Below are 15,274 nucleotides of genomic sequence, written 5' to 3' on the forward strand. Positions count from 1 at the left end.
TACTAATCTGTTAAGAGTCTTGATTTCTGACACTGTCCTTTTTTGTCTAGCTACACTGTTTTTTTGTTTTTTTAGTTGTTTTAGTTTTGTTTTGAATTTTTGGGGGAGGGGTTTCAAAAAAGTTTATGGTTTTCCTCCTACAGCTTTTGCTCACTTTTGAATTAGTCTTTTGGCTCTTTTTGTTTTGTTTTGTTTTGCAGACAGGGTTTCTCTGTGTAGCCTTGGCTGTCCTGGACTCAATTTGTGGACCAGGCTGGCCTCGAACTCACATCAATCCACCTGCCTCTGCCTCTGCCTCCTGAGTGCTGGGATTAAAGGCATGCACCCACCACACACGGCAGTCTTTTCACTTTTTTTTGTTTGTTTGTTTTTTGTTTTTTTTGTTTTTTTGTTTTTTCAAGATAGGGTTTCTCAGTGTAGCCTTGACTGTCTTGGACTCCCTTTGTAGACCAGGCTGGCCTCCAAGTCACAGTGATCCGCCTGCCTCTGGTTGCTCCTGAGTGCTGCTCCTGAGTGCATGTGCCACCACCGCCCTGAAGTCTTTTGACTCTTAATTCAAAATTGTATTGAAGGAATTATAGTGAGACACTGCTTTGAAGTGGCAGCACTGATTGCTGTTTGCGATCATTTTGTCTGTATTTTACTGTACTGTTAACAGCATTTAAATGAGAAAGAAAATTCAGAGACATCCCAAAGCCCTGGGGTTCAACTGGCAACAAAGACTGAGAGGGAGACCTAGTTAGTTAGCCCAGGGTGCAACTACTCCCACTTTCTTGCCCCCTTTCTGTTAACTGTTGAGCTGTTGTGATCTCCCATTTGGCTATTTGAAATCACTTTGGGATGCCTCCTGTGTATAAACAGGAATGGGGGTGGGGGTGGGGGGACCAGGATGTGAGCTGCAGCCACACCTCCAGAAGTCTCGTCCTATATAGGGAAGGAAAGGCAGTTGATGGGACGATTTAACCTCTGGGCTCTTGGAGACTATGCCTAAGAATAAGTTTAACTATTGTGTATGTAATATATAGTGGAGAATCAAGGAATTGAGCTGATTTTAAGGGTCCCCCCTCCCTGCTTTTTTTTTTTTTTTTTTTTTTTTTGAGACAGTAATTTTACATAGCCCCAGCTCTCCTGGAACGTTTGATGTATATACTAGGCTGGCCTTGAACTCAGAGATCCACTTGCCGCTGGCTTCCAAGTACTGGGATTAAAGGCATGCATCATCACACCCAGCTTTTAGATCTAATTCTTAGAAAAATAAAAAGCCTGAGCAAGTGATGTTCATACCACTTGGACACTGCAGTGCGTAAGGTATTGCAGTGTGTTGGCTGTGAGTTCCTGGGGCAGGGCCTGTCTGTCTGGTCATCCTCCATGCCTCTGGGCTTGTGGGTTGTCTTGTGCCTCTTGCCCTTAGGCAGAGAATTGCTTTACTGCCAGCAGGACACACCGCACAGACACTGCTGAGATGATAAAAAGCTCAGAAGCCTAAGTCATGTGCATATATATATATATTTAAGTTTTTATTATTTGTGTGTGAGGCCATATGAATTCTGCCACTGTAAATGATCAAAGGTTTCCATTTTTCCAAACCATTTCCTTTGTCCTCCAACTATAAAAATGTCCAATTTCCATATGTAATCATAGCACGGATATATAAATAATAGGTATTTCATGTGTCTAGAATCTTCACAATTCTTATATACTATGTAAGTAGATACACCATATTTGCTTAATCATTTTCAAGTGATAAAAGACTTAGCTTGTGCTATTTTTTCCCTCACAGATCCCACTGGAACAGTCTTATTTATATCTTCAGAAATTTATAAGAATGTTTGCTGCTTTTGTTATGTTTTTACTGCCCTCAGCCTAAATTCACAGGATGGGATAAGGTCTCTTGTCATTGAAACAGGGTCTCACTGTGTAGCTTTGGTTGGCCTAGAACTTGGTATGTGGACCAGGCTGGTCTCTAGCTCACAAACATATGCCTACTTGCTCCTGCTTCCCTAAGTGCTCAGAGTAAAGGTGTGTGTGAAACCATCCTTGGCTTCCTTAAATTTTTTTTTTTTCCAAATTCATGACGATCCTTTCTCAGCCTTTCAGAGGCTGTGATCAGAGGTATATACCACTGTGCCTGACTTTTTTTTTTTTTTTTGACATTTTGAAAGCTATAAGTTAGTGTCTTATTTTGGGGCCTGCAAATAATTTTATCATGGTTGCAGATAGATTTTTTTTTTACTATGTTTATGGCTGATATTGTGTATATCTTTTGACCCTGGAGGAGCCAGCTTCTTACACCTGCAGCATTCTAGTAAGTTTCTTTTTCCTAAGATAACCAAAAAGCTTGTGGGCACTGTCTTGTTTACTTAAGATGTTTTCAGAGTCCCTTTTTTGGAAATCCCTTATCAGAGAGCTACCAGGGGCATCAGCAATAATTGTACTGAGGTCAGTCCCTAAGGACAAGATAGATTCTGTGTGCAAACTGGATGCAGAATAGGAAAAACCCAATCATTGGACAGATACACATGCCTAATTTGCTAATTTACATGCACATGAAACAGATGATACAGATATATCCAGGTTTAAGGTGACAACTCCATTTCCCAAACTTTTAAGATTTCTTTCTTAGTGCCTCCCCTCTAGGAATATAGCAGCATTACATTGTCTTGATGCTGGTTAGAGGAAGGCTTTTGCCTGAAGTGTAGACTGAATTCTAGAGATGTTTCATATCCTGTCTTCAGTTTACAAGGCATATAAAAGTACCTGATAATGTATGTGGCATGTGTTGGGTATGCAACAAATTAGCAATAGCCATTATTCAGATCTGACTCAAGTTGTTGGTCAGAATTCTCGAGAGAAAAACGTGTATTTGGGATGTTTCTCATATGGTGTAGTAAAAGATCATGACTTAGAATCAAAAAAAATTTGAGCTAAAGCAGATCAGCTCCCAACATGTCTAGAAAAGTGACTTAGAACATACATAATTCACCAGTTTCCCCCCTTGTGTCTATCTATATCTGTGCATACATAGGGAAACCAGACAGTCAGACATGTTGGAAGTTGCTTAATATATAATAATTAGTAGTAGTATTAGTAGCACATTCCTTAGATACTGGTTAAATGTAAACACTTTTTACCATTTGTTTTCATTAAATGAAGTAAACCACTAAATTCTTTGATGTAAGCATAACTTGTAGACAAGATCCTATATCTGGGATCCTGGGACCCGTGTGACCTGATAGGGTAGTATTTCTGGACTCAAGGATGCTTCAGAGCGATGAGAACCGTGACGGCTCAGGGGTACTTCTGAACAAGATTGTTGGATAGGAACAGCAGAAGCAGGAAGATGCCATAAGCCATCCAGGACTGTGGGGAATGAGAGATTGTCAAAGCAGTAAGCGGAGGAAAGCTTATTCCATTATTCCTGTGACTGGTGCTGGAACAGAGAAGTTTGTGGGAACATTCTTCTGTATTAGGAAGATGGAGGTGGCCATCTCAGAACCAGAGAATAGAGCAAATAGAAATGAACAGGGTTGTGATTGAGCAATGCATTGCAAGCAAAAAATAATAGGGACTTACTCTAAAGTAGTAGTTCAGGGTAAGACATTGAAGTGGTCAAGGAAAAAACAGAATTCATTATCTTTGCTGTTGAAGATAAATTGAGCCAGATGTGGTGGCTCACTCTGATAATCTCAGTATTCAGGAGGCTGAGGCAGGAGGATTGCTGTGAGTTTCAGACCAGTCTAGGCAGTAGAATGAGACCTTGTTGCCAAAAAATTTTAAAGTAAAAATGAATTGGTGACTTTGTAAGAATAAGCACACAATCATCTTTGCAGAAGGTTCCCACTACAAATGGTACTACCTGTCGTCAGTGCACGAGAACCTTAGCCATAATGGTTATGCCTCCTGCGGGCCATCACACATTCCAGTTCAGAGCCTACTTTTTGATTGCTACTCTTGAACCTTGCAGTGTTACTGTGTACCTTGTCTGGCGCGTTTTTATTTTAGTCCCTGTTCTATGCCATATTATGAAATAGAAGCTTCTCACTCCCCAACTGATAATAGTGTACTCTGAAATTCTGGGAATGAGAGAACTTTATCAGTCAGGGACCCAGTAGAAAACAGATAGCACATTCAAACTGGTAACTTGAAAAGCATGTAATTGTACCATTTAGAGTTCATTCAGGAAAAGAGAAGCCTTGTACTCTGTGAAAAATATGTTATAAGGGATTTTGATATAAGAATTAAGGATGGTCCCATGTGGGAAGAACTGGAATTGGGGAAGCCTGTCACAACAGGCTGTTGATGACCAGAACTGGAATGTCATAGTGGGTGTTCTTGGGAGTCTGTGGGAGAGCTCCTGGAGTCTGGGCCTGCTGCAGTTGCCTCCAGGAAGTGTCAGCCTCTCTTTTTCTTCTTCTGTCTTCCTAATCTCCCTGGCACTTCTCTTTGTACACTTTAACCCTCCCTCCCGGAAAAGACTGAAAAGTATCCCCAGCCCCAGCTCCTAATCTTCTGAGCATGTAGAAGTGGGATGTGGACAGCAGTGCAGAAGGATACCAAACTGAGAAAGTGGCATCCTCTGGCCTGGCATTCTGAGCCAACAGGCAAGAAGTAGTTCTGAGCTCTGAGAAAATGGCTAAATGGTTACATTGCCAGACATCTGACAGAGCCATCCCTGTTGGCTTTAGGAGCCTCAGAAATTGCCTAGTCAGAGCCAGGAGAGTAAATCTCTTTCACTATCTCCAAATTGGGCCAGAAGCCAGAGGATGGTAGAGCCTGTTCATTGTCTCTATGATGCTCCTCCTAGGTTGCAGAGTACTTTGTAGGTGGGTGAGGAGTGAGTCTAGAGGACAGATAATACATCCTCAAAGGGGGTCTAAGTAGAATCATTATCTTGAGGACCGAAGCTTTTTTTCTTTTCTTTCTTTTTTTTTTTTTTTAAGCAAGAAACATTCTATTGTCATTCTTGCAATAGAAGATCAATAGTTAAATCTACTTGGAAAGATAAGAGCTTTCTTGAAGATATTTGAGAGGACTTTGGGGAGAAAAGGTTGGGTTGGGGAGTATAATGTTCTTAGATGATGACGGAAAGAACAAAAATGAATACTAGTTTTCTGTAAGATAATGAGGTCACGAGCTTTCCACCAGGCTAGAGAGAGCAGTCCACAGCTGTGACTGGAACGGACTCAAAGCCTGGGCCTCGCTGGCACACCTCTGTGGCCTGTCTGAAACGGAAAGTTAGGAATATGGAAGAATGAGGAAAGAAGGGGAGAAAGTGTGTTAGTAAATCTCTTTCTAATATGCATGAAAATACATCATTGATGACCAACTGACTTTGAGAGGTTTTTCTTTTGGACACGTGAACACACACACACGTGCACACGTGTGCGCACACACACACACACACACACACACACAAATGATTTGTATTATTACTTTGTTTTATAGGCTGGTAATAAGTTGCAAATACTTCAGGTTTATATTTTCTGTTGCTGGCATTTTGCTTTTCCTAACTGCTTTATTTGAAATTCCTGCAAAGGCTAAACTTGGAACACCTTTGGTACTTAAACAAACTTGATGTGCACCAAGAATATGCTGCAGATGATACTTTGCAGAAGATAATGGCTATCCTTTTTATGTTTGTCCCTTTCAAGTCTATAAACCATTACTACAGGAAAAGAGGGATCATCCATGGTAAAGAAATGTTCACGGGAGGGCTGGGAGCAGGACTGGTTTTTTTCCCCCCTGTAGAAATAAGGTTGGAAGTACCCAGGCAGCCCCAGGCCAAATTGCTGATGTCTAAAGTCGTCTTTAGCTCTTAGTGCCTCTGATTTAGGGGAAAAGGGGAACAAATGGCACAGCTATTTATACATTTGAATCTTTAGAAGCTACTTTTATTACAGAATAGTTAACTAAACAATATAGAAAGTATTTGTAGGGAGATTACCTCTGGAAGCAGCTTTTTATACCTTCAACTAACTGCTAACTTTAATGTTTTGTTCAATTTATTCCCCATCAGCCACTAAGAACTAGAAGTATACTGTAAACAAGGGAAGTTTAGATGTTGATGGGATTGTTCTTGACAGTCTTGAAGACAATGAAGGAGGTAGAGAACCAGCTGGAACAGCATTGGAGGACAGCACTGAAGGGGCATATCTTATGGCCATGTTAAAAAAAAAAAACCCTGTCTAATCTAGTAGAACAAATACAGCCTGAGGGACTGCCACACTGGGCTCTCAGGAACTTGATGAATTCTGTGCCTCAGTTTCCTCTTCCTCTTCTGTAAAATGTGGGATCTGGTCTTGGGAGGATTGAATTAGTATATGTAATTCCTGGAACAGGGGTGAGCATTATATTTTCATGGTTGCCCAGTAGATTCATTGGGTCTGTTGCAGAGGCATTTGAAAGTGATGAGAAGTGATTTTCTTCAGGCACTGAGTTTTTGTTGTTGTTTTTGGTTTTTTCTTTTTGTATATAGACACTTAAAAGACAACGTTGAGCCATATGACTATATATAATCAGACTTAGTCCCATGTCTAGCTATTTTAAATATAAGGTATGTTAGGACTATCTTATAGGAGCCAGGTATTGTAGCACACATCTTTAATCCTTGCACTTAGGAGGCAGAGGCAGAAGGATCTCTGTGCTGTTAGTTTGAGGACAGCCTGGTCTACATAGTGAGTTCCAGGACAGCCAGGGCTACATAAAGAGACTCTGTATCAAAAATACCCAAACAAACCAAAAATGTCCATATCTTGGGGCTAGAGAAATGGCTCAGTGGTTAAGAATGCTTGTTGCTTTTCCAAAGGACCTGAATTTGGTTCTGAGCATCATCTTGGGCAGCTCACAACTGCCTTAACTCTAGCTGGTCATCAGGGGCATCCTCACACAAATACACATAAAAATAAATCTTTAAAAAAATCGGTTAAACTTTCAGAGTAGTGTTTGTTGCTCGTCAGCTGTGATTTTGTTTACTTCTGAAATCTATTTCTCATGTGCACCCAAGATAAGTTAGGTTTTTCCCCCCCTCTTAGAACTGGATCCTAAGGATTTTACAGGCTGCTTTCTTCCTGCTCTGCTTTTAGACTGATGATATTTTGTTTCTCTTGCCCCTTCAGCACCATCTCTCAATGGTGCTAGTTCTATAAAGCCTAGCTCTTTTTAATTTGTTTTTTTGAGATGGGGTTTCTCTGTGTAGCCTTGGCTGTCCTGCAACTCTGTAGACCAGGCTGGCTTCGAACTCACAGAGATCCACCCACCTCTGCCTCCCAGAGTGCTGGGATTAAAGGTGTGTGCCACCATGCCTGGCCTTAATAATGAACTATATTAAATGTGTTTGAATCTATCTAGTGTTTTCTTTGTTGTGATACAGATTCCTTCATTCTTTAGACCATTTATCTGCTTATTTGCATTATCAGAAATGGATAGACTAAGGAAAAGTAAGACGAAACATAAAGCAATCAGCTTTATCTGGCCATTGAATTATTAGGCTTGAGTTTTATTTGTACCACGCAGATACGTGTTTCATGCTTTTCTTTTCTTTCTTTTCGTTTTCTAGGAGGGCTGCTGGCCTGCTGCTGTGCTGCTGAACAGTATGCAGTCGTTCCGAGAGCAAAGCAGTTACCACGGAAACCAGCAGAGCTACCCACAGGAGGTACACAGCTCATCCCGAATAGAAGAGTTCAGCCCTCGTCAGGCCCAGATGTTCCAGAATTTTGGGGGAGCAGGTGGTGGTAGTGGTGGCACTGGCAGCAGCAGTAGTGGACGGCGAGGAACAGCAGCTGCCGCAGCAGCAATGGCTAGTGAGACCTCTGGCCATCAAGGCTACCAGGGTTTCAGGAAAGAAGCTGGAGATTTTTACTACATGGCAGGCAACAAAGACACCGTGGCAGCAGGAACCCCACAGCCTACTCAGCGAAGGCCTTCTGGGCCCGTGCAGAGCTATGGACCTCCCCAGGGTAGCAGCTTTGGCAATCAGTATGGGAGCGAGGGTCATGTGAGCCAATTTCAAGCACAGCACTCTGCTCTTGGTGGTGTGTCTCATTATCAGCAGGATTACACAGGGCCTTTCTCTCCTGGGAGTACTCAGTATCAACAGCAGGCCTCCAGCCAGCAGCAGCAGCAGCAGCAGCAGCAGCAGCAGCAACAGCAGCAGCAGCAGCAGCAAGTACAGCAGTTGAGACAACAGCTTTACCAGTCCCATCAGCCTCTGCCACAAGCCACTGGACAGCCAACCTCTGGCTCATCCCATCTACAACCAATGCAGCGGCCCTCAACTCTGCCATCTTCTGCTGGTTATCAGTTAAGAGTGGGTCAGTTCAGCCAACACTACCAATCTTCTGCTTCTTCCTCTTCCTCCTCCTCCTTTCCTTCACCACAGCGTTTCAGTCAGTCTGGACAAAGCTACGATGGCAGTTACAGTGTAAATGCTGGGTCTCAGTATGAAGGGCATAATGTGGGTTCTAATGCACAGGCTTATGGAACACAATCAAATTATAGCTATCAACCTCAGTCTATGAAAAATTTTGAACAGGCAAAGATTCCACCAGGGTCCCAGCAGGGGCAGCAGCAGCAACAGCAGCAGCCACAACCTCAGCAACAGCAGCAGCAGCAACAGCAACAGCAACAGCAGCAGCAGCAGCAGCAGCAGCAGCAGCAGCAACATGCCTCCCAACATGTGATGCAGTACACCAATGCTGCCACCAAGCTGCCCCTGCAAAGCCAGGTGGGGCAGTATAACCAGCCTGAGGTTCCTGTAAGGTCCCCTATGCAGTTTCACCAGAACTTCAGCCCTATTTCTAATCCGTCTCCAGCTGCTTCTGTGGTTCAGTCTCCAAGCTGTAGCTCTACCCCTTCTCCTCTCATGCAGAGTGGTGAGAATCTCCAGTGTGGGCAAGGCAATGTACCCATGAGTTCCAGAAACCGAATTTTACAACTAATGCCCCAACTCAGTCCAACTCCTTCAATGATGCCCAGCCCTAATTCTCACGCTGCAGGATTCAAAGGATTTGGATTAGAAGGGGTGCCAGAAAAGCGGCTGACAGATCCTGGGTTGAGTAGTTTGAGTGCTCTGAGTACTCAAGTGGCCAATCTTCCCAATACTGTGCAGCACATGTTACTTTCTGATGCCTTGACACCTCAGAAGAAGACTTCCAAGAGGCCCTCATCATCATCTAAGAAAGCAGATAGCTGTACAAACTCAGAAGGCTCCTCACAGCCTGAAGAACAACTGAAGTCCCCTATGGCAGAGTCATTGGATGGAGGCTGTTCCAGTAGTTCAGAAGATCAAGGTGAGAGAGTGAGGCAACTAAGTGGCCAGAGCACCAGCTCTGACACTACCTACAAGTGTGGAGCTTCAGAGAAAGCTGGCTCCTCACCAACGCAAGGTGCTCAGAATGAGGCCCCTAGGCTCAGTACCAGTCCTGCAACTAGGGAAGAAGCAGCCTCTCCAGGTGCTAAGGACACATCATTGTCATCTGAAGGGAACACAAAAGTCAACGAGAAGACAGTTGGGGTGATTGTCTCCCGGGAAGCCATGACAGGTCGGGTAGAAAAATCTGGTGGACAAGATAAAGGCTCCCAGGAGGATGATCCTGCTGCCAGTCAGAGGCCACCTAGCAATAGTGGTATAAAGGAAGTTAGCCACACATCACTTCCACAGACAGATCCTCCAGGAGGAGGAAGCAAAGGAAGCAAGAATGGTGATAATAGTTCTAACCACAACGGAGAAGGGAATGGCCAGAGTAGCCACTCCGCAGTAGGCTCAAGTTTCACAGGCAGGACTGAGCCTAGCAAATCTCCTGGAAGTTTGCGTTACAGTTACAAAGAGAGTTTTGGGTCAGCTGTACCACGAAATGTCAGTGGTTTTCCTCAGTATCCTTCAGGACAAGAAAAGGGGGATTTTGTCAGTCATGGGGAACGAAAGGGTAGAAATGAGAAGTTTCCAAGTCTTCTACAGGAAGTGCTTCAGGGTTACCACCACCATCCCGACAGAAGGTATCCTAGAAGTGCTCAGGAACATCAAGGGATGGCTAGTGGCCTGGAAGGAACTGCAAGGCCCAACATCTTAGTCAGTCAAACCAATGAATTAGCCAGCAGGGGCCTTCTGAATAAGAGCATTGGATCCCTGTTAGAAAATCCCCACTGGGGACCATGGGAAAGGAAGTCAGGCAGCACAGCTTCTGAAATGAAGCAGATCAATCTGTCTGACTATCCCATTCCCAGAAAATTTGAGATAGAACCTCCATCATCAGCCCATGAGCCTGGGGGCTCCCTTTCTGAACGGCGGTCAGTGATCTGTGATATTTCCCCACTAAGACAGATTGTCAGGGACCCAGGGGCTCACTCACTGGGGCACATGGGTGCTGATGCCAGAATTGGGAGAAATGAACGTCTCAACCCAAGTTTAGGTCAGTCAGTCATTCTTCCTGGTGGATTGGTATCCATGGAAGCAAAACTGAAATCACAAAGTGGACAGATAAAAGAGGAAGACTTTGAACAATCCAAATCTCAAGCTAGTTTCAACAAAAAATCTGGAGACCACTGCCATCCTACCAGCATCAAGCATGAGGCTTACCGTGGCAACATTAGCCCCGGAGCAGCAGCCCATGATTCCATTTCAGACTACGGCCCACAAGATAGCAGGGCCACACCAATGCGTCGGGTCCCTGGTAGAGTTGGTAGCCGGGAAACTATGAGGGGTCGGTCCTCTTCTCAGTACCATGACTTCGCTGAAAAACTGAAGATGTCTCCAGGTAGGAGCAGAGGCCCAGGGGGAGACCCTCATCACATGAACCCACATATGACCTTTTCAGAGAGGGCCAATAGGAGTTCTTTACATGCTCCCTTTTCTCCCAACTCAGAGAGCCTGGCCTCTGCTTACCATACAAACACCAGGGCTCATGCTTATGGGGACCCTAATACTGGTTTGAATTCCCAGCTCCATTATAAGAGACAGATGTACCAACAGCAGCAAGAGGAGTATAAAGATTGGGCCAGCAGTTCTGCTCAGGGAGTCATTGCTGCTGCACAGCATAGGCAGGAAGGGCCACGGAAGAGCCCACGACAGCAGCAGTTTCTTGACAGAGTACGGAGCCCCCTGAAAAATGACAAAGATGGGATGATGTATGGCCCACCAGTAGGTACCTACCATGACCCAAGCACTCAGGAAGCTGGGCGCTGTCTCATGTCTAGTGATGGTCTGCCTACCAAAGGCATGGAATTGAAGCACAGCTCTCAGAAGTTACAAGAGTCTTGTTGGGATCTTTCTCGACAGACTTCTCCAGCCAAAAGCAGTGGTCCTCCAGGAATGTCCAATCAAAAGCGGTATGGACCACCCCTTGAGACAGATGGACATGGACTAGCTGAGTCTACACAGTCATCCAAACCTAGTAATGTAATGTTACGGCTTCCGGGTCAAGAGGATCATTCTTCTCAAAATCCCTTAATCATGCGGAGGCGAGTCCGTTCTTTTATCTCCCCTATTCCCAGTAAGAGACAGTCACAAGATGTAAAAAACAGTAACACTGATGATAAAGGGCGCCTCCTCCACTCATCAAAAGAAGGTACCGATAAAGCATACAATTCCTACACCCATCTTTCTCATAGTCAGGATGTCAAGTCTATCCCTAAGAGAGATGCCTCCAAGGACCTTCCAAATACAGACAATAGAAACTGTCCTGCTGTTACCCTCACAAGCCCTGCTAAGACCAAAATACTGCCCCCTCGGAAGGGACGGGGATTGAAATTGGAAGCTATAGTTCAGAAGATCACATCCCCAAATATTAGGAGGAGTGCATCCACAAACAGTGCCGAGGCTGGGGGAGACACAGTCACATTGGATGATATTCTGTCTCTGAAGACTGGTCCTCCTGAAGGTGGGACTGTGGCTACTCAAGAGGCTGAGATGGAGAAGAGAAAAGGTGAGGTAGTCTCTGACCTAGTTAGTGCAACTAACCAGGAATCAAATATTGAAAAGCCTCTTCCAGGGCCTTCTGAAGACTGGTGTGGCAGTGGAGATGACAAAGTCAAGACAGAGGCACATGTAGAAACAGTTCCTACTGGAAAGGAGCCCTCTGGTACTATGACAGTCACAGCTTCACAGAAGCCTGCTGGTAACCAAGGGAGACCAGATGGTTCCCTGGGTGGGGCAACAGCATTAATCTTTCCTGACTCAAAGAATGTAGCTCCAGTGGGCATATTGGCCCCAGAGGCAAACCCCAAGGCTGAAGAGAAGGAGAATGATACAGTCATGATTTCACCCAAACAAGAAAGTTTCCCCCCAAAAGGGTATTTCCCATCAGGAAAGAAAAAGGGGAGACCCATTGGTAGTGTGAATAAGCAAAAGAAACAGCAGCAGCAACAACCTCCACCCCCGCAACCCCCTCAGATACCAGAAGGTTCTGCAGACGGAGAGCCAAAGCCAAAAAAGCAGAGGCAAAGGAGGGAGAGAAGGAAGCCTGGGGCCCAGCCAAGGAAGCGGAAAACCAAACAAGCAGTTCCCATTGTAGAACCTCAAGAACCAGAAATCAAGCTGAAGTATGCTACCCAGCCACTAGATAAAACTGATGCCAAGAACAAGTCTTTTTTCCCTTACATCCATGTAGTAAATAAGTGTGAACTTGGAGCTGTTTGTACAATCATTAATGCTGAAGAAGAAGAACAGACCAAATTGGTGAGGAGCCGGAAGGGTCAGAGATCTCTGACCCCTCCCCCCAGCAGCACGGAAAGCAAGGTGCTCCCAGCTTCATCCTTTATGCTGCAGGGGCCTGTGGTAACAGAATCTTCTGTTATGGGGCACCTGGTTTGCTGTCTCTGTGGCAAGTGGGCCAGTTACCGGAACATGGGTGACCTCTTTGGACCCTTTTACCCCCAAGATTATGCAGCCACTCTTCCGAAGAATCCACCTCCTAAGAGGTCCACAGAAATGCAGAGCAAGGTCAAGGTTCGGCACAAAAGCGCTTCTAATGGTTCTAAAACTGACACTGAGGAGGAGGAGGAGCAGCAACAGCAGAAGGAGCAGAGGAGCCTGGCTGCTCATCCTAGGTTCAAGCGGCGCCATCGCTCCGAGGACTGTGGTGGAGGTCCTCGGTCTCTGTCCAGGGGGCTCCCTTGTAAAAAAGCAGCCGCCGAGAGCAGCAGTGAAAAGAATGTTTTGGACACAAAGCCCTCTGTACCTACCACTTCAGAAGGTGGTCCTGAGCTGGAGTTACAAATCCCTGAACTACCTCTTGACAGCAACGAATTTTGGGTCCACGAGGGTTGTATTCTCTGGGCCAATGGAATCTACCTGGTCTGTGGCAGACTCTATGGCCTGCAGGAAGCGCTGGAAATCGCCAGAGAGATGGTGAGTAAGAGAGAGCCCCTCACCAGCCTGGTTCTGGTTACTTTACTTTGCCTGTTCCTTATACTTTAGTCATTATTCTACTCAGCCCAAGTTCTTTGCTTGACCCAAATGATACACAGAAAAGGGAGTGTTTTTGAAAGATGTACCTTATATTTTCATCAGTAATATATCTGTAGGTTGCAAAGTCATGTTTTTGCCTATAAAGCTTTAGGAAACACAATTCCCTGTTCTACTCCGCCTCAGCCTTGACTCCTGCTTGTTAGGCAGTCATTCACTTTCAGCAGTGCAGCTTTCATAAGCACTTCAGTTAGTTCGCTGCTTTTTATAAATAATTTTTCAATGTGTGGTACTCAAAATTATACTATGGTTATATTTCCTTTTTTCTAAAACATTTCATTGCTCCAGGTTTTGTTTTTGTTTTTTGTTTAGTTATTATGTAGCCCAGGCTGACCTTGAACTCACAAACTTGTGTCAGCCTTTCAAGTTCTGGGATTGCAGTCATGAGCCACCACACCCAGTGTTTTACTCTAGAATATTAACACATTCTCATATGCTTCTTTTTTCTTAAGCTATGTTTTTCTAGTCCTTACTTATTCTCTAGGTCTGCTTTTTAGCTCTTATCCTGGGCTGGCTCATCATCACCACCATTTCACTGCTAAGACTCTGCTGTTCTCATCTCTCCTTTTTTCTTAAATTAGACTTTTATTTAGGGGAGCATCATCCATTAGTTTCTTTCTGAGCATCTTTAAATTTTTCTTTTTCTTTTTTTACTAAAATCATTTGTTTCCTTCCTTTCTTGATAGAGATTATTTAAAATGTCTGGTTCGTCATGACTGTCTACTCAGGAAAAAAAAGATGCTAAGAAATGATTATTTAGGAGTCTCTGCATGGACAAAGCATTCACTGTGTACACCTTGACATCATTCAGGGAAGTCGGGACAGGCTCTCAAGGCGGGACCTGGAGGTAGAAACTGATGCAGAGGCCAGGAAGAGCACTGCTTACTGGCTTGCTCAATCTGTTTGCTTATGTAATTCAGGACCATAGGCTCAGTGTGGTACCACCTGCCATGAGTCTGGCCCTCCTACATCAGTAACTAATTAAGAAAATGTAACACAGGCTTGCCTACAGGCCAGTTGTTGGGGGCATTTTATTAATTGAAGGTCTGTTTTCCCAAATGACTTTAGCCTGTGTCAAATTGACAGAAACTAACAGTATACCTGGTGATTTTTACCTACTTCCCTTTGTGGGAAGGGACCTTGTGGATAAATGTATTTCAGCCCACTATAGCAAATCAGAGTATTGGTCACCAATAATTAGGCTAAATCCCTATTCTGTGTCTAAATCTGTAGCCAATGTTACAGAAAGTAAAAGGCACTTCATATGATGCGGCTACCTTAAATCATAATTAGATCCTTCCTCTAAAGGGTGAATGGTGAACAGCATTTAAGTGAAAATATCAAAATTGCCACTCAAAATGTTAGCCTATACTTGTCAGATTTGATCCTAAAATGAAATCTAGAATGTTACAATTGAAGCAGGTACACCAAATGTGGGAATGTCTTTTCCCAGTCCCTCTCCCTTCACAACTTTTAGTGACTAAATGGTTAAAACAAACAAACAAACAAACAAACAAATGAAAAAACCTACAAAAACAACAAGCTAGCATCTCAGCGCCCATGATGTGGTTCTGCAGATGGTGGTGCTTGGTGCCAAAGCTGCTGAGCCTGAGTTCGGCCCCTGGGACCTGAATGGGGGATGCTGAAAGTACTTCTACTTCTAGAACTGGAGTTGCAATCACAGCTGTTTCAGGAGTGCTTTAATTTTATTCTTTAAAGGATAGAAAATTGAGATGCTTCATTTAAGGAGAATGATGTAAAGAAGATCATTTAACTTTCTACCTCTTTGTAGTAGTAGATTTGAGCCAAAGCTCT

The 15,274-nt window shown here is 44.2% G+C and overlaps 1 protein-coding gene across 4 annotated transcripts in view; it reads left to right on the forward strand.

Moving 5' to 3' along the window:
* The window catches only part of TCF20 (transcription factor 20), an 83,218-nt gene that overhangs the window by 31,969 nt on the left and 35,975 nt on the right, over positions 1 to 15,274 (forward strand). For all 4 annotated transcript variants that reach the window (XM_084748321.1, XM_084748320.1, XM_084748318.1 and 1 more), the window contains one exon: positions 7,556 to 13,342. In XM_084748321.1, the coding sequence (XP_084604447.1) occupies positions 7,592 to 13,342 (5,751 nt within the window). In that variant the 5' untranslated portion in view covers positions 7,556 to 7,591. Of the gene's footprint in view, positions 1 to 7,555; positions 13,343 to 15,274 lie in introns of those variants that run through there.

The sequence above is a fragment of the Acomys minous genome, assembly GCF_964271855.1.
Source record: "Acomys minous genome assembly, chromosome: 12".
Classification (NCBI taxonomy): domain Eukaryota; kingdom Metazoa; phylum Chordata; class Mammalia; order Rodentia; family Muridae; genus Acomys; species Acomys minous.